The sequence below is a fragment of the Podospora pseudocomata genome (assembly GCF_035222375.1).
Source record: "Podospora pseudocomata strain CBS 415.72m chromosome 1 map unlocalized CBS415.72m_1, whole genome shotgun sequence".
NCBI lineage: Eukaryota > Fungi > Ascomycota > Sordariomycetes > Sordariales > Podosporaceae > Podospora > Podospora pseudocomata.
Genome location: NW_026946363.1, coordinates 751,348 through 776,235, shown reverse-complemented (window position 1 = coordinate 776,235; position 24,888 = coordinate 751,348). Strand labels below are relative to the sequence as shown.

The 24,888-nt window shown below is 51.7% G+C and overlaps 8 protein-coding genes across 8 annotated transcripts; 2 read left to right on the top strand and 6 right to left on the bottom strand.

The window, feature by feature from the left end:
• Positions 1-836: 836 nt before the first annotated feature.
• Positions 837-1,907, top strand: QC762_105023 (uncharacterized protein; the record flags this gene model as incomplete). Its single annotated transcript, XM_062884896.1, has 1 exon — positions 837-1,907. One exon carries the CDS (start codon positions 837-839, stop codon positions 1,905-1,907), a length of 1,071 nt encoding a protein of 356 aa, XP_062747802.1.
• Positions 1,908-3,391: 1,484 nt separating this feature from the next.
• On the bottom strand, positions 3,392-5,581 carry QC762_105020 (uncharacterized protein; the record flags this gene model as incomplete). The annotated part of the gene is made up of 1 exon (XM_062884895.1): positions 3,392-5,581. The coding sequence occupies one exon, from the start codon at positions 5,579-5,581 to the stop codon at positions 3,392-3,394; it is 2,190 nt and encodes a 729-aa protein (XP_062747801.1).
• A 560-nt stretch (positions 5,582-6,141) lies between these two features.
• On the top strand, positions 6,142-6,573 carry QC762_105015 (uncharacterized protein; the record flags this gene model as incomplete). Its single annotated transcript, XM_062884894.1, has 1 exon — positions 6,142-6,573. The coding sequence occupies one exon, from the start codon at positions 6,142-6,144 to the stop codon at positions 6,571-6,573; it is 432 nt and encodes a 143-aa protein (XP_062747800.1).
• A 1,060-nt stretch (positions 6,574-7,633) lies between these two features.
• QC762_105010 (uncharacterized protein) lies at positions 7,634-9,199 on the bottom strand (the record flags this gene model as incomplete). The annotated part of the gene is made up of 1 exon (XM_062884893.1): positions 7,634-9,199. The coding sequence occupies one exon, from the start codon at positions 9,197-9,199 to the stop codon at positions 7,634-7,636; it is 1,566 nt and encodes a 521-aa protein (XP_062747799.1).
• Positions 9,200-10,262: 1,063 nt separating this feature from the next.
• Positions 10,263-11,154, bottom strand: QC762_105005 (uncharacterized protein; the record flags this gene model as incomplete). The annotated part of the gene is made up of 2 exons (XM_062884892.1): positions 10,263-10,851; positions 11,009-11,154. 2 exons carry the CDS (start codon positions 11,152-11,154, stop codon positions 10,263-10,265), a joined length of 735 nt encoding a protein of 244 aa, XP_062747798.1.
• Positions 11,155-14,742: 3,588 nt separating this feature from the next.
• Positions 14,743-18,901, bottom strand: QC762_105000 (uncharacterized protein; the record flags this gene model as incomplete). Its single annotated transcript, XM_062884891.1, has 5 exons — positions 14,743-15,346; positions 15,629-15,839; positions 15,978-18,129; positions 18,187-18,605; positions 18,656-18,901. The coding sequence occupies 3 exons, from the start codon at positions 18,899-18,901 to the stop codon at positions 16,614-16,616; spliced, it is 2,181 nt and encodes a 726-aa protein (XP_062747797.1). The 3' UTR covers positions 14,743-15,346; positions 15,629-15,839; positions 15,978-16,613.
• Positions 18,902-19,586: 685 nt separating this feature from the next.
• Positions 19,587-20,830, bottom strand: QC762_104990 (uncharacterized protein; the record flags this gene model as incomplete). Its single annotated transcript, XM_062884890.1, has 3 exons — positions 20,511-20,830; positions 19,856-20,459; positions 19,587-19,775 (listed from the first exon to the last, which is right to left on the bottom strand). Exons 2-3 carry the CDS (start codon positions 20,312-20,314, stop codon positions 19,587-19,589), a joined length of 648 nt encoding a protein of 215 aa, XP_062747796.1. The 5' UTR covers positions 20,315-20,459; positions 20,511-20,830.
• Positions 20,831-23,545: 2,715 nt separating this feature from the next.
• On the bottom strand, positions 23,546-24,663 carry QC762_104960 (uncharacterized protein). The gene is made up of 2 exons (XM_062884889.1): positions 24,018-24,663; positions 23,546-23,950 (listed from the first exon to the last, which is right to left on the bottom strand). The coding sequence occupies exons 1-2, from the start codon at positions 24,463-24,465 to the stop codon at positions 23,622-23,624; spliced, it is 777 nt and encodes a 258-aa protein (XP_062747795.1). The 5' UTR covers positions 24,466-24,663; the 3' UTR covers positions 23,546-23,621.
• Positions 24,664-24,888: the final 225 nt, after the last annotated feature.

Here is a 24,888-nt window from a genome sequence, read left to right as displayed (position 1 = left end):
AGGTTTTTCCACCATACTCTGGCATGATGGTTGCCAATATGCGACACACTTGGCATGTGGATTGCTCCATATGCTGCCGTTCATCTGAGGGTCCAGAAACATTTTTCCACTCCCATGTGTAGCCGATATCTGTCCACCTCTCTCGCAGCCAATCTCTGGGCGAGAACATACTTTGAGACTTTACTCCATGGAATCGACTTGCAGCGCTCGTACAATCTCGCCGTGCTTGGGCCTGGGCGTTCATGGTCCTCTGAGATGTGCCCATTATCCTTGGCTATTTTCCCCGCAAGTTGCCGTCTTGTTGCACTTCTCAGTTGCATCGCGGTTGCCACGGGTGAGTTGTCAGGCGATTTCAGGCAAGGCAAGCTGTGTATTGTGTCGGTGAGGAATGAACCAGGTTTTAGCAGCGTCAAAAAGAAAATCGTCAAAAGGAACGTGGACAGAATAAAAGTCAGAACCACAGGTCAGTTCTACGAACACAGGACAGAATTTGGCAACACGGTGCATGACATAGGGGAGCCACCGAACGTTCTGCTGTGTCCCGCGTGTAAGGGGGGCATTGACTTGCTTGCTCTCGCCACAGTGCAACAATATTATTGTTGCACCCCTTAAGCTTTGTTCGGCCACCAGCAGAGATGTGTTTCAGAACAACACAAATATTTCTGTCGTGTTCTAGACTCTTAAGATTCTATTCAACCACGTCGACGTTACCTGAAGTGAAACGTCTTTTATTTCTGGCATCAGCCTTCATTTAACGTGAACATTTTGCATCGAAGCAAGGATTACTTTGGCAACACATCAAGACCCTCTACTTGGTCCAGATAACACATCAAAAAATGGCTTCCACACTTGTGCCCGATACCAGCCTCATCCTGGCCGTCCTCAAGCGAGGCAACGGTTTCATGGAGGGAGATGGCATCAAGGTTTGGCAACCCCGTCAAGACTTCCCCGTCTGGCGCTTCACCATTCTCCTCAAGCGAGGAAATCAAATCCATCCTGTGGACTCCGACACTGTTGTAAAGTGCGGCGTGGTTCTCGAATCAACTGCCCGCATTTTCAAGGGTGATCGGAGGCTTTCCTCCTTCTTCGACTTCTTCAAAGCCAAAAACGTTGAAGTCCAACCCAACAACCACATGCAGCTTAAATCCAAATACTGCACCAACCCGGAAGCACTGAATAAGGCCATCAGGGACATCTTTGACGCTGCTTGGCGCCTGAGTGGTAATCCGTTTGGCAACCTTCAACCGATGGTCTTTCCTGGGCACACTCAGGCTCCGATCCCCACCTCCACCTGTGGTATTCTCCCTGGGGTCAAGGTCTCATGTACACTGGTCCCTGTGCTCGGCATTCCCACTCACTTTGCTGTCCTCAACATCTGGCGGGCACCACAGGGCGATCATGAGCTCCTTGTTTGTAGAGTCGCTGGTGGTCCCAAAAGTGGCGGCGCAAGGCTGGCTCCCTTCTTCACTACCAATGTCTCCGCCCTTGATGCCTCGCCTCTGGCGGCTTTGAAGCGTATAGCAGGTGATGATATCTCCAGATGGTTATTTGATGACAACACCTTCTTCGCATCCCAAGATAAGATATGCTCTACTCAGATTCATGGCCCCGAATACGGGAGTGCCCGAGAGGGCACTGTCGAGTTTTCGAGGCGCTACATAGTTGATGTGGTCCTTCCCAAGCACAGGCATGTCTATGAGCTTGGGTCCGATGTAAGCGATTTAATCTGGCTGAATTTCCAGGAGCTCGAGAGGGAGCTGTTTGCTAACAGCTTTAGTCCGGAGAATGGCTTGGTGATTCTTGACTTTTTGTTGAGGTACCATATTCTTCATAATCGGATTGAGTGGGGGTTTCTGGATGAAATTGTCGCGAGGATGAGATATGATTCTTCTGCTGCTCAGTACTAGCTGTGTCATGGCCATCTCATCATCACCTAAAATCTCCAAAAAAAAAAAAAAAAGCAAAAAAAAAAAACCACTTACCCTTCGTAGGTACTAATTGGGCTGGCTTTCAGGGTAATTAGCCGTTCGCGTAAGATTTCATCTAATACGAAAAGGCCAAAAACAGGTATCAGGTAGGCATACTTAGCGTGCTTTCATTTGATACACTTTTTATCATTTTACACTTCAAGACTTCAAGACTAACACAATGCATATTTTTGTGACCTGAAAAAGCTATATCCTTTTACCTAGTTCATTCATCTCATCCATCATCTCATCCACTATTTCATCCGACCATTTCTCCCCCGCAAGGCATTCCTTGCTCCCCCCACAATCCCTTAGTTGACAGCTCAAGCACCAATGCAAACAAAGTAATCCAACCAAATCTCACAACTCGGTCCAACCTCGGTGTTCCAGGCCTGAATCTGCGCTTCCGTAATTCCATATCTCTGCGACAACTCCCAGCAGTTGTCACCCGATCGTACATAATGCCAGGCAAAGCAGTTACATACTGCCCCGGGCTGAACAGGTGAAGGACGAGAAGGTGATGGTGTGCAGCTTGTGACAGGCAGTGCGGTGGTAGACAAGGGTGGTTGAGTTGAGATGACGGTGGTGGCAGGGTCACAAGGAGCGGTAAGGAAGGAAGTCACGGTTTGAGTGACGGTGACTGTGCCCTTTGCCTGTCGTGGGATGTTCCAGGCGGAGGTGCCGACTGCGAAGGCAGTGGCTGCGGTGAGAAGCTTGATGAAGTGCATGGTGGGTGGGTGTTGGATGGGAGAATGTCGTTGGTGGATGATGAGGAGGGAATGTCAAAGACTTTGGGGATGATGAGCCTCCGTTTTATACCTGTTCTTTACTTCACGATTATGTAGCCAGCCCCATCTCCTAGTGTGCGTTCTTTTCACATGCATCTAGCCTCAAGAATCACCAGCCTCATGTCTCCAAACAGTGCATAATCTTACTCATCAACGTGGATTACGTTGGACAGACTATTGACAATGGGACTATCGCTTCCAGCTTGGCATGTCATCATATCGACAGATTCGTTTATGCCAATGTCAACATATGCGTGAGAGTTGCATGGAAGTTGGGGTCAATGTGTACTGCTGAATACACCGTTCCTGCATGAAGCCCCCAGCTTGCCCTGCCATCTGTCAGCATGTGTGGGGACATCAGTCATCTAATAGTTCGTCAGCTTCAGCTTGTTGGAATGGAGCCCCATATCCAGATCAAGAAGTTGAGATGTGGTGGAGCGGAAAAACCAGGATATCTGTCGGGTGGTGTCGGCCGCCCATTCACGTGTGGGTGTAGAGCCGCATGTAAAGTAAGTCTGTATTGTTCCAAAAACACTTCCTTGTTCGCCGGCACGTGTTCTTTGGTAGAAACAAATACTGTTCATTATTACTCACAGAGTACGGAGACCACGCTCCTGTTTCCCTCCAGCACACTACTTAGTTAAACACCTCCATCATAAAATGATATTCGATCTTACTCCCATCCGCCCTTCCCCTCGCACTCAACAGGCGACACCTATCAGCCAAGATCTCCCCAACAATCGGTGTCCCACAAAAGAAAACCCCGACCTTGAACTCCTCATCCTCCCACTTTTCCTTGTCTTTCCTTACGAGTTCAGCCTTGTACCCCTTCATCTCCTCATAATGCCTATCCAAAATCCTGATAAAGTCTGGTCTGCCGAAGTGTGTTGCGTTCAGCAGTCCGGTCAACGGGCTGGCTGGGTGCTCAGGAGTACGATGCATCTCCAGCAACCAGCGGTATACATGCGTGGCGATGTTGTTCCTTTTCTGAGTGACGTGGGTGTGGATTCTAATGTCGAGATGGGGGCCGTGCTCCTCCTTATGGTGCTGAGCGTGCCATTGCTGAGAGCGAGAAACCCGGTTTAGGAGATCGGATAGCCAGAGGAGGTTGTTCTTGTCTCTGACACTCCAATGAAAGTCAACGCGGCGATAGTCTGATGGGTGATTGTCCGTCTCGTTGCCTCCCTTGGTGAGCGTCTCCCGGTGGTTGGCGTCTTCTATAGGGGCTCCAGTAGAGACCTTCTCCCTGTCCCTGACAGACGAATCCTGCAAGCCATCCTCCCCAGGGCCGATGAGGTGGGAGCCATGGGATGTTGATCTTCCACCTGCAGTGATTGGAGCATCCAGACCCGGGCCATTGTGAGCTTTGTCGTCTTTCTCTTGCAAGTCCGTAAGGATACCGCTGAAAGGGGTGACACCAATACCGGCACCAACAACAATGGTGTGGCTGAAGTCGTAAAAGCGCTGTGCTGGTGCTCCAAATGGGCCGTTGATGCCAATCTGAATCTGTGCTATGCCATCTTTTCCAGCCAGGTCACGGAGTCTGCGTGTCCAGTTCCCGTCGGTTTTGATATGAAGCTGCATTTCATTACCGATACATGTGGATACTGTGAAAGGATGCCACTGAAAGAAGCTCAGGGCCGGGACCTGCAAGAAGACATACTGTCCAGCATTGTATTTCCAAATTCTTTCACTTGGAATCTTGGCTCTGATCGCGACGGTTTCGCTGTCTAAAACCTGAAGAGCAGCGCTGATTTTGTGAAAACCAACCAGTAGCCGCACAATTCTTTCAGTAAGAACCAAGAGCGTGGGGAAGGCAAGCCAGTACCCAAACATGGGCCACTGAAGTAGCCCTGCGGTGCCGTGGGCCATCAATAACCCAATAATGGGATACATCAGAAGATGGCCCATTTGGAAGACTTCATAGTTCCACTTTCTGACTGGAGGAGTACTCAGCAGTGAAAGAAGATAAAACAAGCCCAAAGCAGTAAGACCAGTGAACCCAGGCAAGGACCTAACGTAGTCAATATACGGCCGTGGCACAGCATCTGGTCCCAGCAAGATAGCCACGGCATCTTCGTTTTCCTTCCTGCTGCCCCAAACAAAAGAGCCTCCCAGGTGTCCAATTGCATGAAGACTTGCGAGCACAAGAGCCACACACGAAATCCTGATGTGGAACTCCTGGGACAAATCCCAATTGATGAACCTTGAGATGTAGTACGACCGTCGAAGAAATGTCGAGAAATACCGCGACATGCTGAGAATCAGAAAGAAGAAGGTCGGATAAAGAGCACCAGCGCAAGTCTTGGCCAGCACCACGCCCCAACCAAAACCGCGTGTGTAGTACTCTCCAGTGAGGTACTTGACAAACTGCCAAACCCCAAAAGCAAGCTGCATAGCCACTACCAGCCCAATAAAGGCGATTTCTGGCCCGTGAACAGCCCAGTAAGACTTCACTCGTCTCCAGATGCCCATCTTGCGCATGTAGTCCTTTTGCTCGCTGTCATTCGCCTGGTCCTGTTTCATGCTAGGAATATTCCAGCTCTTGACCGTTTCGGCAAACTCGGCGCGCGGGATCCGGTTTTTGTCTGACTTGATAATGGCGCGGAGGAATGCATGACGGTCCAAGTCCTCTCGACCGTCATGGTGAAGATGGTGTGGAAGTGCCTTGGGAGCAATCTCCTCATGGACCTTATCCAGCTTCTGCTCGACTTCGCTGTAGTCAATTAACCCGTCATTGTTGTGGTCGAGGTCGTCGAGAAAAGAGTTGATCTCGTCGTCCGTCAAGTACTTGACGTCATCCCATGGTGCGACGTTGGAAGCCATCAAGGCTTGTTGATTTGTGTATGGTTCGTGGTGGAATTGGCTCGAGGAAGAGGATGAGAAGCTGAGATGAATGAGAAAGAAAAAAAGCCATGTTCGCCAGGATAATAATCAAGTAACGAATGAGCGTGTCAGTCGTGGCAGTGAGACGCGCCGAGACGGCATACGTACGCCAAGTCTCACTGCCAGCTCGCCAAGGTGCTGGGTGATGATATTCAGGAGGATCCAAGAAAGGCCCAGCAACTTGGCTGGCGAGAGACCAATCAGATTCGCATCTTATCGTAGGTCACCGAGCCAAAAGATAAGGAGCTTCGCAGAGCTGAGAAAATCAGAGGGCGGTCCAAACTTGATTATGCTCGGCATTACACTCTGGCACAGTAGCTCACCGCAATTGCAGTGCTCATATAGGTGCTTGAATTCAAGCCTCAAAGCGTTGTCAACCATGGCACGCGCTATCGAAGGCACGTGACTACGCGACCCTTGCACTTACCCAGCCCCACTTGAGTGTCCTAGCCTTAAACCACATCAGCCATTCATCAACATCAACAAGACCTACAAAATCGATGGAGGCAGAGCTTGTGAAGTTACGAAAGGAAGTTGAGGATGCTAAGCGTCGGGAAGAGGTGGCTGAGCGCCGGGCAGAGGAGGCCCAACGCGAGGTCCGCAACACCACACTTGTCGAGTACCTAAAATATTGTCACCAGCATCTCTTTACCACGTTCGAAGTACAGCGGGATCCCAGGCTTACTACAGCCGGCCCTGCTTCGGCCCCGCATGGCAAGCTTTGCCCTACCTATCTCCGACACTGGGACGGCTTTGACACGCTACAACGCCGCACCCTCGACAGCTTATTCACCCTCTACCCGGCCGATCAAGAAGCCTTCCCGAGCCTGCACGCCACCCGAACACAGGGCCAGGAGATGTCGCGGGGTAAGATCGGAGATCACTTGGTGCTCGACCACTTTGTGGGCAACTTCGTTGAGACGCCCGTATGATCCATCTTCGCCCGGCTGATGAAGTAAGCACGACCGCACCCGGGACGAGTTCGGCATCGTCAGTCAAGTTATGTTTCAAAATCGCGATATCATTCTCCCTGACGACAACGTCAGACAGGTCGGCCCCCCTGGTCCCGATCCGGTTACACCACCGCCTGTAATCTTCAACCCTAGGGTCCAGCCGGATCCAGCTTGCTGCTACCAACCAGAGTCAGCCGAAATGCCTACCAACCTTTACCACATCGAATACAATAGTAGAGGCAGCGATTTCCTATGCCCCAACGTAGGAGCTGTTTCTGGTCCCAGTTAAAGACAGACCGTCGCTGCCTACACAGGCACAATAAAAAGGCCGTTTCTGGCTTTACGTATGACTGGCGATAAGGTACTGGATCATATTGGGAACAATACGAATCCTCGGTGATCCCAGATGTACCCAGATGCAGGAACGAAGAAGACTTGCCTGAGTCGGCGCAGCATTTCAAGTGTGTTTGCACCAGCTGTTTGTAAGACTGCCTTTTTCTGGTTCTGTTGAAGAGCAATGGAAATCGTACCACACAAAGCTGTCCAGCTTAACCGAGACATTCCAGAGTTCGACCCATTCCAACATGGTCCCATTCCATCATGCCAGGGCAGAGACGTCCAAAATGGAATTTTCACAAGATATTTACTTTCGACTTCTATATACCACGACCAGCCCCTAATCCGGGACCAGATCAAAACGAAGGAGGAGAAGGTAAATACAAATGTCCAATCTCCCCAGCGGGCGTTTGTACAATGACCGTTGGTCCAAGTTCAGTACCAAGAGGAGAAAGAAAGAAAAAAGACAGATATGTATAAGAGACTCTGCCGGGAGAAGAAAACCGCAATGTCACTTTTTCAAAACCTCAACTTTTAACCCAGACCCAGGAATATCACTCTTCCAAAACCTCAACTTTTAAGCCACTCCCAAGAATACATCCTTCCATGTCAACACCGAGTTGAAGATACCACTCCCGAATTTCCGCCATGTTTATCCTTGGCAGGTTCGCCATCAAAAGGCTTTCTTGTCGGAGGCAGGCTTTTAATCACGGGAACGCTTCTTGTCGTGAGAAGGTGTGCCATCATGGAGTTTGTGGTGGTGAGGGAGCCCGCCGTGGTGAGGGAGCCCGCCGTGGTGAGGGAGCCCGCTGTGGTGAGGGAGCCCGCCGTGGTGAGGGAGCCCGCCGTGGTGAGGGAGCCCGCCGTGGTGAGGGAGCCCGCCGTGGTGAGGGAGCCCGCCGTGGTGAGAGGGCTGCCCGTGGTGAGAGGGCTGCCCGTGGTGAGAGGGCTGGTCGGGGTGAGGCTTATCATTGGGCGACCCTCCATCATGTGGCTTCCCGTCGTGGGGCTGACCGTCGTGTGGCTTTCCATTGTGGGAAGGCTCATCATGATGTGGACTCTCGCATACACCGTCTTGATTCTCAGGATTCCCAACATCCGCCGAAATGATCAGGTAAACCCTAGAGCGCCGGCCGCACGCAGGGTAGTGGATGCCGTCCGTGTCGTACTCTTGAAGGCCTCCGAGCACATCCTTGGTGTACGTGAAAGAATCCGAATTGCAGGTCGTGATGGGGAGGCAGGAGAGGTTGATGTTGACCTTTTCAATGACGTACTTCAGGCCAGGTGTAATCTTGAGCTTGACGTCCAGCTTCTTCAGGGCGTTGATGGTAGCAGCCCAGCTGCCAATCCTCTCGTAGTACTTGCCCTTTTCTTGGATGTAGAGATGGCCGTGTATGCCCCTTCTGAGGTCGTGAATACTGGGCGTCTCATACCAACCCCAGCTGCTCTTGCAATCTGTGCCCTTCTGTGTGTTGAGATCATGGGAGTTTCGAGGGCTCTGATAGCCGTAAGCAGGTGTCGTATCGCATGTTGCATGGCAAGGGGCAACTAGGCACTTGCTGCAACGGTAGGTGATCTCAAAATAGTCATAGTCACAGTCGTAGGAGGTGCATATGCCGTGTTTGTTGCGACCGCCGGGCTTGCAGGGGAACTGTTGTTGGAAATGAATCGGTTCGTGTGAATCAGGTACAATAACGCTTCCGGCGAATTGGAGATAGAGGGTGAGGCCCGCTTCGTCGCCGTTGGGGCACATTCCCTCAAGAAGGTGTTTGATCTCGGCATGGCTGGAAGCATTAATAATCTCGTTGAAAGGAACCTTGCACAGGAACGTGCCATCCTGCCCTGGTGTACAGTGAACAGCTCTTGTGGGTGGTGGTGGTTTGTATCCAGCTGGGTAGAGAGGGTTGCCCTTGAGTCCCCAGGTGACCTGGGCAGATGTGGTGGTGTGGCCGGGAAATGGGTTGAAGGTGAAGGTCAGATACGGTCCAGCAAAATCAAGACAGACTGTCGATTTCCCCTTGGGATTGTCGTAATTGCCAAGGAAAATCTCAGGACATCTCTCAGAGTAGTAGTCCTCAAGTGGTAGCTGAAGAGTGTTCTTGTCAGGGAATGAAACGCCGGCTAGACTGCAGTCTGCCTGGCAGATGTCGTACTCGGTCCGTTGGAGAAGGTTGATCTCCCTGGAAACAAGAGTCTCAAAGGTTGGCTCAGAGGCCAAGGCAAGCCGGAAGGTTGCGGCAACAAGCGCCAAACCTGAGGTGAGCTTCATGGTAAGGCTGGCGAAGGAAGTTGAGCCCGGTCACCGGTGAAGATGCGGGAAAAACACAAGACCATCGGGAGGTTCGGCGAGACGCTCATTATAACTTTTGTGGCAGTGTGCCCCCTCGATAGCGTCTCCTTTTCAGTTCCTTGTGACAATGCAACTAAAGTTGTCATGGTTTTCGCCGTCTTGATGTGACCCATGTTTGCTCTCGCAATGATGTCAGTTTAACGAGCATCAGAATGGGAGAGCGAGGGAGGCGTGCGGTCGGCGATGCGCCACCAAAGTCACTTCCGTGTCAGCTCCGCGGAAGACCCATTAAAAGACCCTTGGTATCGATGTGCAAAGCGAAACAACGGGTTCCGGATGTTCGACGGGAACTGGAGAACTCCGAAGGTGCCGGCGAGTGCGATCCAGGTCATGGTCGGCAATCGCGGTGAACTCGGACGGAGTTAAGACTTTATATGGCCCAATCCTAGTTTGTGGAGGATTCCTAATTCTTCAAGGCTTGATGAAATAGTACAGATGTCTGCTGAAACATGTGGTTCTCGACAGTTGGCGTCGGAGTACCGCCAGCAACTTCAATTGGGTTTCAATGGTCCACAGTGCAACCAACAGTTCAAATGCATCTGCAAGATATTTCCTCCTCCCCATAAAATTGACTTCATTACTTCCAGAGTCAAAACCTGTCGATGGGCAACGACGGGGGCGGTTCGATGACATAACAACATGAACGCAAAGTAAGCGATTCAAGATGGGGTATGCACGCAACATATCTACCTCAAAAGCAGAGTTGACTGATTCTTTGAGAAAATTTCAGGAACCTAATGCGAAATTCCCGATCCCCTTCTCGGTATCCGGATTATTTGTGACGCCAAAAACTCCATGCAATGCCTGACAGTCCTCCTCTGCTTGTTGGTTCCGACGATCAACTGTTTTGAAAAGGCCAGTTGTGACGACTTGGACCACCTTAGTTGAGTGAAAAAGTCCCTATCATAATTCCCTCCTCTGATTCGGCAAACAAGTGCCACACAATGGCCCTGCCCATTATCAAAGACCCTCAACCAGACGCCTATAACACCTTCTCATCATCCCCCTTGCGTTCCTTGCCCTGCTCCTTCTTCCCATTCTCCTCCTCATCGTTTCGGCATTCCTTCGTTTTCTCAATATCCTCCAGATCCCCCTTCTGATTCTTATCCTCTTCATCTCCAATCGTCGAACTGGCGGACAATTCGCCCCCAAAATTGAACCTCGGGCGGGATTGCTGGCGCCTCGTGATTATGATCTGGTGATGCCGGCTTCGAGCGGCACCAGGGATATCCACCCCACTCAACGTACGCGTGACTTCGCGGTACTTGGTGATTGCAAGACAGCTTGTGCAGTCGCTGGTGCTCGTCGTCAAGTTGCGACAGTGATCGCAACAGTTTTCTCCATTGACCTTTTGAATTCGTCCATGAAGAGGATGCGCAGGCAATACATTCTGCTGCCACCGCTGGCAACGGCAACAGATCGCCCACCAATCCACGAAACGATCCTCCAGCAGATTCTCGCCCTCAATGGTCTCCAGCTGCTGTCCGTCTCTGTTGCGCAGAATCGTGGTGGGGTTCGTCTTGTAGCCGCACCCATGTTTGCAGGTGTGCGGACCACCGTGCCAAAAGTCCCTGGCCAAAACACACTTGTCAGAAAGGTAATTCCATCGGGGTAATGTGAGTTGCCGATGGAAGCTTCATAAGCCTTTGGTAGACATGGCGAGAGAAATGTTCCAAGGTAGAGCGTGGGCTTTTGGTCGCGGCAGCGAGAAGGTTGCGAGCGACTCACCACTCTTCTTTGCCGCTGACTGCGCACTGATGCGCCCAGTAGGCCGGCACGACTTTCTCGTCGATCGGTGGAGCGGGCGGCAAGTACGGCTGATGGCGTAGGTATGACAGGTAGGCCGGCACGGTGGCGCTGTTTTCGGTGGTCATCGTTTTGGATCGTCGCTGTTCGATGGTTGTTGTTGATAAAAGATTTGCGTGAAGAGGATCGCGCAAAGTGAATAACACCAGGCTACCTCACTCTGGCGGAAAAAACAGTAACGCTCCGAGAAAGCGGCAGGAGCAAGTGGCAGAATTCAATTCAATGATGTCGTCGTCCACCAATTGCAGGCGGGTCCAAAGGCCATTGGGATCTCAAAGCCCACAAGCTTGGATGAAAAAGTCCCAAGCTCGATGCCAGTAAGGACAGGTTGTAATCCCAGATCCAATCCAGCTTAATGGAGTTTGAGCCCTCCTTCAGTCCGCTCCGGGCATCGCTTGTCAACCAATTCGTCTTATAGATCGATCACGCACACGACTAGACACATGCGGATGATGTCCAGAGCTAAGAATTTTGAAGGGGAACGCAGCCAACTCCCCAGTAGTGATAATGTAGGTAACTTGACCATTGTTTGGGTGGCCTCGATTGCCTGGACCAAACTGCTGAGACAATTGCCATGACAGCAACTAAGTGCATGGCAATGCTCGAGAAACCTATCTCCTTCTCAACGATGCTCGAAAGCTCTCAGTACCAAGGAAGAAACCAGACCTTGCCACCTTGTCGAATGAATCTCGTGCTCAAGCGCTGCTCAAGAGACTCGGTTATGATCGTTCCCAGAAAGCCAAGTTGTCCTCAAGTTCTTTCCCTCGATTGTTGTCGGCTTAGTTGAAAGCCGAGTGCTCAAGAGGATGTCATAGAGCGGCAAAGTCCAGTGCCCGACAGCCTGATAGAGTTGCAAGACTCCCGTAACATGCCATTGCAGTTGATGATAAGGATGGCAGTCTACTGGAAAGCAACGTCGGTGGTTTGATGGAAAATATGTGTGTGACCCCTTCACTGATCGCCAAAATGTGACCACGTCCGCGGAGCCCAATACGATAGGGCTGCATGCCCCTTGGCCAAAAAATGCCTACCAACAATGTCAGCGATCGATGTTGCAGGAAGCGACATAACAAAGGCTCTTCCTCAGCAAAATGATGAATAAGAATGTTGATAATGTTATCGATGCGATGGATAAGATGGATATCTGACACAGATGAATGTTAGACATGTTGAAAGCAGAACAAGGATATGTCGAAGGAATGATGTACCCAGTCGAAATACAACTGAGATAAAAATATCTGTGACGCCTCAATATCAGCAACCCGAACAAAAGCAGGAGTTGAGGGTGAACCGAAGGAATTGGCACATACCGATTAAAATACCGATATGAATGCAGTGATAAGTTTCCCGCAAGATCCGTGAAGAGTCGCCTGGGGACGCAGCCTCCCGCAGAATCTGATGGAATAAGGCGTGGTTGTGGAATGGCGGGAGGTCTGCGCCCCAGGCAATGGAATGAGGAGACGACGGATTGATCCCTCGATGAGATCAGTGCCCGTGCCGGGCCGAATGACCCCAGGGAAGACGGAGGAGAAGAAGCAGAAGAAAAAGGAAGAGGGAGAGGAAGAGGAGGCAGAGTAATTGGGAATGGGAACAGAAGAGAGAGAAGCAGAAAGTTGAACAAGAGACAGTAGAGCTCTAAGATTCACCGAACCAAAGCACGGCGCCTGCCATAGGAGGAACCCTCCGGCAGCTAAATCGAGACCTGTCTTCGCCCCTATCCACCTGCCTACAACCAATGACTAATAGGTAAATAGGCGGAAAGGAAAGAACGGGTACACCTCCCCATGCAAGGCTGGTGAGCCGTCCTATCCACAGGATAGCCACAAAACGCCGTCCATCCTCGGTAAACAGGTCTAGCGTCATAAAAGCTAGAAGACAAACATCCCTCGATGACAGAACAGTTCCTGGGGGACACATATTCAGGAAGTAATTACTGGAACAGTGAGTTCGATCGATCGATCAAGCTCCTTTTGGTTCTATCACCTTGCTTTAGGGCAAGAGAGACGAGAGAATTACGGAAGGGTCTCCACAAGACACGGGACCGGGGACAGGAGATATTTCAACGGCAGTAGCGGAAGGAAACAAAGAGCTCAGGCAGCTGAGCTCAGCTACTTTCTTTCCTTTGATCTACTGATGGCAAGCGGCCGGGGACGAAATCCAAGGACCCCCTTGTCGTGGAATGGTATCACGGTCAGTTTTCCATGAAAGGGCAGGAAGCTGGCAAACGCCGAACTTAGTCGAGGCAGTGGGAACTGCTGGAACTAGGTTGATACCTGGATCCCGACGTCCAACAGGCAGCCCTGGGCACCCTTTCATGGCTGCCGATTTGGGCTTTCTTTGCCCCCTGGCTCGCTCACCTCACTAGGTTGGCAGCCATGAAATTCATCAATAGGATCAATTCCATCAAGACATTTCAGAGATGCTCCTTTCATGTGCACACAATGATTTCCAACCGAGGAAAACTTCCACGAGTAATTCATTTTATTTCCACACTGTGCCCCCGTACTTCAGAGTTATTGCCCAACAACGCCACCACCGGTTGACCCAGCATGTGGCTCCGGTCCAGGTTCCGCAGCGCCTTTCCATTGGCCCGAGCAAATCTCCATTCTCAGGCAAGAACACCGCTCGTTCACCAGTACCCCTGTGGTCTGGAGAAACATAGGAAGAAGCTCCTCATCCTCGCCTCTGGCTCTGGCCGTAACTGCCATAGAATAATGGGACACATCCAGGAGAGCAATCCTGAACTCCTCTCCATGTCGTATCAAGCTCAGGCACAGCGACCTCAATCTCTCTTTGATGTCGTGTCATGCCAAGGCAGAACCACCCTAACATCTCTTGATGTCGTATCACCCCGAGGCAGAACCACCTCAACCTCTCCATGTCATCTCATGCTACGGAAGAGCCACCTCAACCTCTCTCCGCATCGTCTCATCCCGAGGCGGAGCTTCCTCACCACTTCGGGCCAGGAGACCATTGGCTTGGACCAAGCGGTCCGCACCTGTGCCATACCGTTCCTGCCCGTTTCATCTCAGGTTTTTGCACGCCCGGCCTACCATCCACAGGCAGAGCAACCCGAACAGCCCTCCATGTCGTCTCGTGCTGAGGCAGAGCCCCCTGGAGATCCCCCAATATCGTATCAGGCGGAGGGAGGCGTACCTACCTCAACATTTCTTGATGTCGTCTCGTGCTGAGGCAAAGACACCTCGGCGCTGCTGCCTTGGGCTGACCTGTTCCACACAGTTCCCGCCCGGCCGATCTCGTGGTTTTCTAAAGTCTGCCCCAACCACGGGAGAAGGTTGCGAGGCTGCTTCATTACCAACGGCAGCCGTTTTGTGTGTTGATTCTATTGTTTCGACTGAAGAGCGGAGGGACATGTGCATCCCAAAGATACCAATCTAGATTTGCTTGAGCCAGCGGTTGCCAGTCATCTACTCCTCCGTCTTCGGGCTTTCTCACAGACAAAAGTGTAAATACATGGCGTTGATCATCAAGTATCCTATGAAGCCTTGAAGTTAATCCCTTGACCCGCAACACATGTCGGTATACTGAAAACTGAAATGTCACAAGAATTGCTTTGTACACGGGATTTTGGAACGAGGAACTGAAATCTGGAAATCCTACCGGTATCACGAAGCAACATTCGAAGCGGAACCATGTTTTCAAAGAGAACTGCATCAAGTACCCTACACTGTTCAACCCCTCTGAAGGGTACCTAAAACAATACAGGATAAAATACATGGTAATGATGTTGAAAACCTCTGATGGGCGCCTGGAATGGGTCTCCCCGAGGGCCATCCCCGCCTTTCACCCTCCCATAAGACACCCCATCCAAGATGTTAAGAAAAGTGAAGAAAAAATAACAGTAAGAAAAAAATAAAAGAATAATACATAAAAATAATGAACCCAAGAAAATAGATAATACATGAAAGAATAGAACCAAAAAGAAAGAAAAAACATGAACAATACAAACGCGCAGGGCACGATGTCGTCCCAGTGCATCATCCTACACCACCGACAACAACACCCGAACAACAACAACAGCAACAACAACAACAAGACCATCATCACCACCAAGGAACGAAACCATGCGTCCCAGTCATCATTACCCCCCACAACTCCAGCACCCCTACCATGGGAAAAACGCGCAAGAATAAGGGACGCATCTGCTTCACCAGCACATTTGCGACGGCCTCGAAAGACGAGTACGCCACAAAAGAATATCATCAGTGTAGCACTGTACCCAAATACCGGGTCGCCGAGGTGGACGCCACCAACACACAGCACACATAGGCCACTTCTTCTTCCACATTTCAACACTGCCGGCGCGCCCCGTGGCAGCTAGGCACCCCGGGGCCTACAGCGGGTAGTAGCCCTGTGCGGGGGCTACCGCTGGGTGCCTGGCACGCCCGGGTGAGAGCTCTGGGAGACGGGCCCTCTGACAGGTGCGGCAAGGTATGGGCGCATCCCACGTTGACCCCCCCATGTAGTGAAGATTGTAGGTGCAGGTTGCTCAAAGTTGAATCATCGACAGGACAGATATAGGTGGGACCGATAGTATCCCAGTACGGCTAGATGGTGTTGCTACCAGGAGCTCTCAATCGCTGTCTCGTGCTAGTGGCTGGTCGAAGAGGATGGAAGTACTCTGGGTGAGCCGGTTGCTGGCGATCTGGTCTTGATCAAATGCTGGATTCGAGCTCCGGTGGGTTGGCCTCCCGATTGTGGGTTGTGCTTGGATCCAAACTGGATAGAGGAGCTGGTGTCAATCAATTGCGTTAGCATTGCTGACGTTGCTACAGTGAGCATTTGGGAAATGTTCCAACGAAAGGACTAGAACCCCGAGGAGTAGAACAAGCACCTCATCGTACGCAGAGGTGACAGGACAAATACACACCTTGGGGGCCCTGTTGTCCATCTGCACCGTGTTTGGCCTAAAGATCTGATGCGTGGGTAGACGGCCGGTAGTTGAGTTTACACGTTGAATAAAGGGCCCGGGTTATAAACATGGCGGCGGCAGAAAGAAATCAGAGCTGTGACTAGAAATCTGGCGTGGACTATTAGGAAGGGTGAATAGTGGACAGGAAATGGAGCTGGAGAAGGGAAAGCAACAAAAAGGGCCTCTGCGTTTGGTCTTTTGATCCAGCGGCTCTAGGCACGTTGGGAAGGCTCCCACTAGTCTCCAAGCCGGAGCATGGCGAGGAGTATCCTCCGTGTACCTGCAGGTCCTGAATGCCATTTCTTGTCTATCCACTTCCTCCCACCTATCAGAGCCAGAAAATCTACTGTCCTTCCCCTGAGGAGATAGATGGTCTGTCATCGTGCGGGCCTGTAGGAAGCCTTGGAAGGCCAGGCAGACAAGAATAAGAAAATTGGTGCCATTGCCCAGTGTCTACTTTACATACGTTGCTTCCCTTTTCCTTCAAAGCTCTGCACTGTTCCCTGGCAACCCCCCATCCCGATGCGGTCTCCCTTTCAGGTCCTCCCCCTCCCTTGTGACAAATTCTTTCTGGGCAGTCAAGAAAGAGTACCCCTACCTATCCAAATTGCTCAGGTCATTCTTGAACCCAGTAACGAGCATATAGCCAAACTCGGCCGCCTCCACACTCCTCTCAGCCATCTCCTTCTTCCCCAACCCATTGTACGCCTCCGCCAACCTCCTCAAGGCAACCACCACATGAATCGTCATCAACGAATGCCACTCCTCCGAAAAGAACATCTGCCTCGGGTCCCACACCTTGTCCTGGCTCTCCGCCCCCTGCGGCATCTCAAACCCAAAGTTCCTCAGCACCTTCACCGCATGTCTAATCGTCTTGGAGTAGTTCTTCTTCCCCCTATACGCCCCAACCAACCAATTGCTCCCGTAAATCAACGTCAGTCTCGGCAATCGCCCGTAAATCTCCGGCTCGTGCGCCTCCTCCAACTGCTTCATCAGCTTATCCACCGATCGAATCGTCGCGTCGGGAATAATCGTCTTTGCCCTCGGCGTCTTCTTGTTCAAGATCTTCTCCACCTGCGCGAGCAAGTCCTTCCTCTTCTCTCGACTAGCCTCCGACGATTGCTTGAGCTCGGCGACGCACAGGGTGCACGAGCACTCGAAACCCCATCCGTCTTTGTACACCCCGTTGCGGACATCAGGGAGGGATTTGACGGGGACATACTGCTGGAAGATTTCCTCGCCTGCCTTGATGTGTCGAGTCGCACGGGAGATCAGCATGTCGCCGAGGAACGATCGGAGGGTGTTGGGGACGCAGGCGTGGTTGAGGTTGCTGGCGTGGACCCAGAGACCTTTTGCTTGGCGACCTTCTTGGGCGGTTGGCCTGGTGTCTTCGAGTGTTGACAGGGGCACGGAGAAGCAGTTCTTGTTGCGGAGGCCTTCGATGACGAAGACGTCTAGGACTGGAACACCATCTACGAGGGTGCCTTCGAGCGGGTTTCGCTCGTAGGTCATCTCGCCGGGGTAGAGCTGGAGTACTGACTTGCACAGTGATGGGTTGTCTAGCAGTTGACGGACGGTCAAAGCATACAGCGCAGCCGACGCCCTCATCGGCTCGTACTGGTTGGGCATCAGGGTGGCCTTTTCTGCAAAGACAAGATCCCCGGGTGCGAGATCCTTGGTGGCGAACAATCCTCTTCCGTGGAGCGGGCTTGCCTTTACCTCTGTGTTGCGGGTGAAAGACCCCAAGTCCAGGTGAACGTTCTTTGGGCTGAGGGACTTGTAGATGGCTTCAAAGTCGTAGTCGCCAGTCTCCTCCTCGTGCAGCCTGGCGAGACACCGCTCGTACTCCTTCTTGATGGCTGGGTTGGTTGGGTTGAGCTCGAGAGCCTTGGAAAGATATTCCTTCGATTCCGAGTAGTTGCAAAGCCCATAGCATGCTCTCCCAGCAGTGTAGTATGCTTTCCAGTCCGTGCTGGTACCCGTTCGAGAGGCGAGAGCATCCTCCTTCGCGGAATCATAGCGGCCGAGAATTAGACTTGTCCCGGCGCGCTTGGTGTAGATTGATGGCTTGAATCCTTCATCCTCGGCACAATCCAGAGCTTCGGTGTAGCTGTTCCTCCCGTCAGCTTTCCCTTCTGCTTCTTCTCGATCCCAGAAAAACACCTACCAGAACACCGCCGTTGGGAAGTCCTTCTCCAAAAACGCCGTATCGCCCGCCTTCTTCCAGTCCTCCGCCGTCTTGAGCAGTGGTCCCAATCTCAATGGCTCAGGAATGATGGGGTCGGTGAACCTAATCAGCGTCACATCTGATGGGTGGTCGACACAGATCATGTAATCCTCGCTCCCATCCGCATTCTTCCCGTTGATGGTGTAGTAAGGCTCCTTCACACCAATGATGCACCCTTCTGGTACACCAGAAAGGATAGACGAGTCATTCTGGTTGTAGATGGAGATCTTGTCCACATTACCGAACTCATCCTCGACTATGCTCACTGCTCCCGCCCCAAGGAATGGTGGGCTGATGACTTTGAGAATGAGGCCTGAACCCCGGTGGTGTGAGTTGACCTCGAGTTGTGATAGAGGGATCTATGGCAAGTGTCAGAGTCTTGAATGAAACGAAAAGGAGTGAGCAGTACAATATCAACTTCGCGAATCGACTTTGTCGAAGCAGGATAGGCAAGCGCCAAGTTGGGCTGCTTGACGGGTCTCGGCGCGTTTTCGGGCGAGTTGGCCTGTTTCTGGACGTGGACGGCGTGCGTCTTGAGGAGATCCTCTTTCGTTGGCTTGACTCTCGGTGCTCTCGTGGTGGTGTCTGGTTTGGTGACCACGCCGTCGAGCCCAGGGCTGGCGGTGACGGGTGGTGAGGGAAGTACAACTGCCATTTTGTCGTTGGACTTTTTCTTTCTCGGCTGTGGGGGGTATCACTCAAAACAGTCACAACACAAAGATAGTAAGGTCAAGGCCGAAGAAGATGGACAATGTTGTGATCTTGGAGTTTTCTTTCGTCAGATGGACACAGGTTCAACTGTATTATCTATGATTTTTGTTTTTGACATGAGATGGACAGTTGAAAGAAATAGGTGGCATTCTCGGAGCAACGACAGCCGTGATTGCCCCTATGGGAATGACACTCGGTTGCCAAGAAGGTCTTGGGGGATTGTAGCCGCCTTTCCGAACGTGATATAAGGTCATGCGTTGAGTGGGTGCGTTGTTAGCGGACAATGCGGAGGAATGTGCGGGGTATGCGGAGAATCAGGGGCCGGGGTATCCTGCGGCGGGCGTGGGTAGACGAAGATTGGAGAAGACGGGGCCGCCAAGGAGTTGCCTGTTTGGGAAATTTTGGTGTAAGTGCCTGTGAACTACATCGACAGTGCGAGTTTGGGCAAATGACACGACACCGAGGGGAGGATGGAACGCAGTAAAAAGTCTTCCATTTGGGTGGCCAGCTGATTTGGTGATCTCAAACATCTGTGCTACGATCTGACTGCAATTTGGCCCCCCAAAAAAAGTCCCGATATCGTCGCTCATCCTCCTCTGCTCCGTACACCGTCTCTCTCGCCCCCGGATTCAGCACTTGTCAGCGTTGAGGATGACGTTGAAATTCCCAGGGTAGAACGCCTGACCCGCGCTCTGCCAGGCGCCATCATCTGAGTCCACACACTTCCCCTTGTTGCCCCAGAAGCTCCCAAAGGCCCCGTTCATGTATTCGGCCCCCGCGGAGATGTTGATCCATCTCACAGTCTTTGAAAAGTCGTTCTAGAACATGATGCATACTGTGGTCAGTAACTGGCAGGATAAGGTATACAAGAGCAGACCTGTCAAAGGTACAGACTCACATCATTGCACCACCAAATGGCGGAGTCGTAACTGCAGCTGACTCTGCCACAGTTGCCAGGTCCAGGGCCATTGGTAGGCATAGGGTAAATGGGAAGTTGCCAGAGATAGTCGATTCCTCTCGCAATGGCCGACCATGAGCAACCCTTCCATCTGCCCCAGCAGTTGAAACTCTCGGGGATGATGTTGCGGTCGGAGTCATCATAGACAAAGTGACGCTGACTGGGCAACTTGAACAAAGACTGGTTCCAACCGGGGTATAAAGCTTCCATGTGGGCAACGGCATGCTCAATGGTACCGATGATGGGCACAGTCTCGCTGGTGGCATTGCCGGGGTAGATGGGCAGGTCGAACTGGATGTCGACGACTCCGTAGCCGGGGATGGGGGCCTGCGAGGCCTGGGCAGTCTGGGCCAGGACGACCAAGGCGGCAGCGATGGTCAGAATGGTCTTGGAAAGCATGGTGACGATGTTGATCAGAATAAGAAAGCGCGTCTGGTTGTTGTATCGCCGCCGGTCGGTGTTGACGATTGTGTGGGCGGTTGTGTTGGTTGTTTAAGGCAAGCTGGGGAATTGGAGTTGATGTGCACTGGAGACCTCTTTATACCTGGTAGAAAGGTAGTTGCCGTTTGGCGGTTCTTTCCGTCGAGAAACCTACCCTGAGACCTGGCTTTGTCAACATCCCCACCTCTCTTCTTCAAGGGGCCAGGGGTGCACTCTTCAACACCGCTTCTTGTATGCTCCTTCCTCAACACAATCCCGTCAATTCAGGGACGTTCATTCGTCGAAAGCTTTTACCGGTGTCCGAGATTGACTTCAGACGAAGAGCTGCCTGTCGTACGATGTGGGTAATGGCTGAGTGCTCCTTCCTGCCTTTGCCGCTCCCCACCTGTTTTGGTCTTCGATTCTGGCAACAGTCGGCCAGGATGTAGGTGCTGAGGCCGTCTATCTGGCTGCTCTTGCTCGCTCCTTCTTTGACCAAATGTTGGCCAATAGACGCGAGCCTGGCAGCGACTCCCACCCCAGACTTTGCCAACTTGCGAGGGTTGATTTGAGAATATTTGGATGAAAATACGTTCTACTCGGTCCCTCATCGCGTCCGGGACACTCCAGCAGTGTGAAGTCGCGCGCACCATGGCTGACGATTGAATCGTCGATCTTTTTGATTCTTTCATCGGGTAACTCAGATAGCGCTGGGTGACCAATCCTGGAGAAGTGTAGTTTTCTCACAAGGTGAAGCGCGCTTTCCCCCGAATCCAGGCATACCACGCCAGAAGAGGTCCCCGATTTGGCGTTCCAATCGTACCATCCACGTCTCCAGTTCCCTTAGGGTCTGCCCCTGATTTTCAAGAGCAGTTTGAGCCCGTCGAAATCCAGATTTGAGGCTGCTATTTGTATTGGTTCCACTATGTATCCTGGTGCCATCGACTTTGCTCCGAGTTGCAGAAGAAACTGCAACACGTTGCATGCATCGCAAGGTTTATTCTGTTGATTTTGTGGTCCGTAAACAGGATTATGGTCATGTCTGCCAATGTATAACACCATGATAACGGATGGGTCAAAACTCCCGAGGCACCTTTCAAGGCAATTCCTTAGCCAGATGTGCGTTACCGGTCGAAGTGAGGGATATGGGCATAGTACTGCAAGATGGAGCCCTTAAAGCGGAACGGTATTACTCGTGGTACGTTGAACTCGTCAAAGATCCAGTTCTCGAACCATGACCGGTGGAATATGTCAGCAATGGAGCTGATCTCTATTTCACAGGTTAACAAATCGTCGACTGTACCAAGGTCGAGTGTGATGACTTCCGTTTCTGTATATTAAACACAGGGTGCGCTTGGATCCTGTGGGTCAACTTTTTGGCATGGGGATTCAATGGGTGGGATTGCCAAACGGTATTCCAGAATTGCTCAAAGGTTGCAATGTTGTAAAGGTTATAGATATGGGTTAGTTCTGCCAGAAGTGAGATAGCTTTCATGACTGGCACAAAATGGTCTTCTGATGGATCAAACAGCCTCATTGCAAGCTCAAAAGATTCTGGGCACATGAAAGGCCGGTGTAGAAAGCGCATATGAAGAGCGAACTCGATGATACAGAACCAGTCAAAGCTGCTGTAGACCTCCGCCAAGATCTCATGCTGCTTCTTGTGGCGCCACTCCTGCATTTGATATCCAGCTAGGTCACCCTCTCGTAGCCGCAATATCTTGGAAAATACTATCCGTGAGAGTTCGCCGCGAACGTGATGCCTTTCAGGAGCATACCAGCAGGTGTGTGTTCCGAGCCGTTTGAAATTTTGGGAGAGTTGAGACTGAACGTATATTTGGATATCTTCATCCACTAAACCGGTCGACATAGATAGGGAGGTTGAGAATGATGACATCACAGTCTCAACGTCGATGTATTCGCGACTTGTTACCAGAAGCTGTATGTGGTCGAGTCTTTGATTCGTCGACAGGTCGCGCACAACCTTCAAGAGGTTACCCCGAGGCATGCTTTCGCCCACTGCATCTAGCAGCACGTACACCCTATCAAAACTCTGGACAGTTCTTCCAAAGCCTGCAACAAATCATGAGGAGGTGGGTGTTCTACCTTCTTCCACAGTGCAATGACTGATCTGCCGGCAAAGCTTGGTTAAAATCCAGAATAGAAAGGCGTATCGCTTCGTCCTGTTCGTGGCCGAAATAGCAATAATAATACGTGCATGCGTATTGTTGGTCTCGTTGATCCGGGCTCTCAGTAAGACCTCTGACTGTTTTGATCAAGCGGGACGCAAAGATTGTTCTGCCAGCTCCAGGGATTCCGTGGATCCCAAGGCAAGGTGAATCTCCCTCCATCCACGCTTTCCACTCGGAAGATCTGAAGACCCACTCGCCGGTGCCAGGTTCATACAGTTTCACAAACTTGTCGTGAATCGATGAAGGGTCTGTGGACCAGGATAAGAAGTGGCGGTATATCTCCCTGACCTGGAGGTCTTGCGCGAGATGACAAATCTGTATCTGCAAAACACCAACGCCTGGCCAACCTACCGGTCAGATTTGCAGAAATATCATCAACCTTCTTTCTGATGACTTTGACATCTTGTCTGGGTGTGCTGTCAGTAACACTCGAAATGGACGCATAGCAACCGTACATACGCCGTATCCGTTGTTAGAGCTAGCAATATTGTGCCCTTGTGCTGTTTAATTTCATCAAGCAACTTGGTCGCCTTCCCCTCCTTGAAGGGCCACGCCAAAGACGACAGAATAGTCTTGGCCTTCGAAGACTTTGCACCGGTTGCTGTTGGATCAGAGCTTTGGTAGGGAGGTAGAAGCCGCTCCAAATCCATCTGAGGCTGCCAGTGTTTCAAGGGCACTAAATTCATCGCTGAAATCGATGAGAAACTTCAGGATTTTCAACACAGAACGAAGAGTTGATATTTCGACATACGCTTTGCACGCTCGTATGACTTTGTCGGCGATCTGGATGATGGCGATGATGCTCGCAGCACCGCTGACTGGATCCATTTTACCTCATTCAGCAAAGGCTTGGGTGGAAAAGAGTCGGATAGACAGCCAAAAGGAACCCCGATGCTGATCTTGGTCCGGTTGACTTAACGGGAACTCGTGGAGGACGGACGGTTGCCTTCCAGTTTTGAGCAAGGCCTGCGCAAGAGGCGCGCCACGTATCATAGGCCTCCTGCATCGGACAAAAGTACTGGGGAACAATGTTGGTAATGCTCTGCAAGGTAGGTAGACAATGTTATACTGTGACCCGCCCCCGTTCATCCACATCATGCAGCACTACCTCTACGCTTGACAGGCCGCCTCATGATAACAGACCGCATCACACCCTCGGGCACAGGCCCGGCAAGTGCTACAGCGTTGTTCTCCCCCCAGTACCGACCCTCTTCTTTGGTGACGCCCCATGTTTCCTTGACCTTCATGTCCAACACGTCCACATCCTCGAACCCAAACTTCCGGTAAACGGCATATCCAACAGGAGAAGACTCGAGCCTGGTGGGAAGCCTAAGGCTGTCGGCAAGATCGGTTCCCCACTTCACAAGAGCCGATCCGGCGCCCAGTCGCTGTCGGTCCGGGCTGCAAGCAAGGATACCGAGGACTGCGGGGTAAGTATTCAGCAACTCAACTTCAAAGACATGGTTCGACAGGATTGAGTGAAGCCTTACACAAAGCTGCTTCGCCCTTCGCGTGGTCCCTCTGCTTCCTGTTCAACTCTCCAATAAAAGCATTGATCACAGAAAGATCAGCGCCCTCGCCAAAGTTCTCGACAGTGGGCACATAGTCCTCCGACTTCCACTGTTCTTCCGTCCGAGGGTTTCGGTGAAGAACCCACTTGGAGAAAGCAACCACTTCACCAGGCCCATCAGGGCCCTCGGGAAAGTATTCAGCAACGTTCAAGATAGTCTCTCCATTCTTCGCTAGCTCTTCATCTGATTGGGGTCTGGGAAAAACCCGCTCCCCGAACCTTTTCCGCGAGGCTTCTGTGGCACCACCCGGATACATGAGCTGGTTCATAACATCATCGTCAAAGGCTTCGTAGTGGATTCGGACAATGGCATCAGTATCGGCCAGTTCGGCTTTGCGGACTCGGATGAAGGGTTTGGTGGAAGCCATCTTGGTGAATCGGGGCGCGTTGCAGTGTTGGTGGATGTGGGCAGAGATGCTCGTTCCACGACCGATGTCGAGGGCCCAAGGCTATAAAGCTATCCCCGACTGGGGGTCGCTGCGGCACCATTGCTTGAGTGCGAGCATTCTGCGGCTCCCAACGCGACAACCTTCTCCACTCGTACTCGGCGTGAGTCACGGCTAAAACTCGGAGTGGAGTGTGTAAGAGCTCCGGCCAGCTGGATCAGGTTGACCGGGTCGCGATCACACGCTCCGGGTTCTCTGGCCGGTCTCGACGACATCCGTTTGGTGTGTATATTCAGGTGCTGGATACGTAAGCATTATGGCTTTCGGATCGATCAATACCAGCTAAGCCAGTCGTGGCAAAAGGCTCAGTAGACACATGTAGACTTGAACAGCCTGATCTGACCA

Coding starts and splice junctions, on each gene's coding strand:
- QC762_104960 (XM_062884889.1), bottom strand. CDS start 24,465: ATGGCTTCCACCAAACCCTTCATCCGAGTCCGCAAAGCCGAACTGGCC. Junction 23,951..24,017: donor GAAGGGCGAAGCAGCTTTGT/GTAAGGCTTCAC, acceptor CTTACCCCGCAG/TCCTCGGTATCCTTGCTTGC.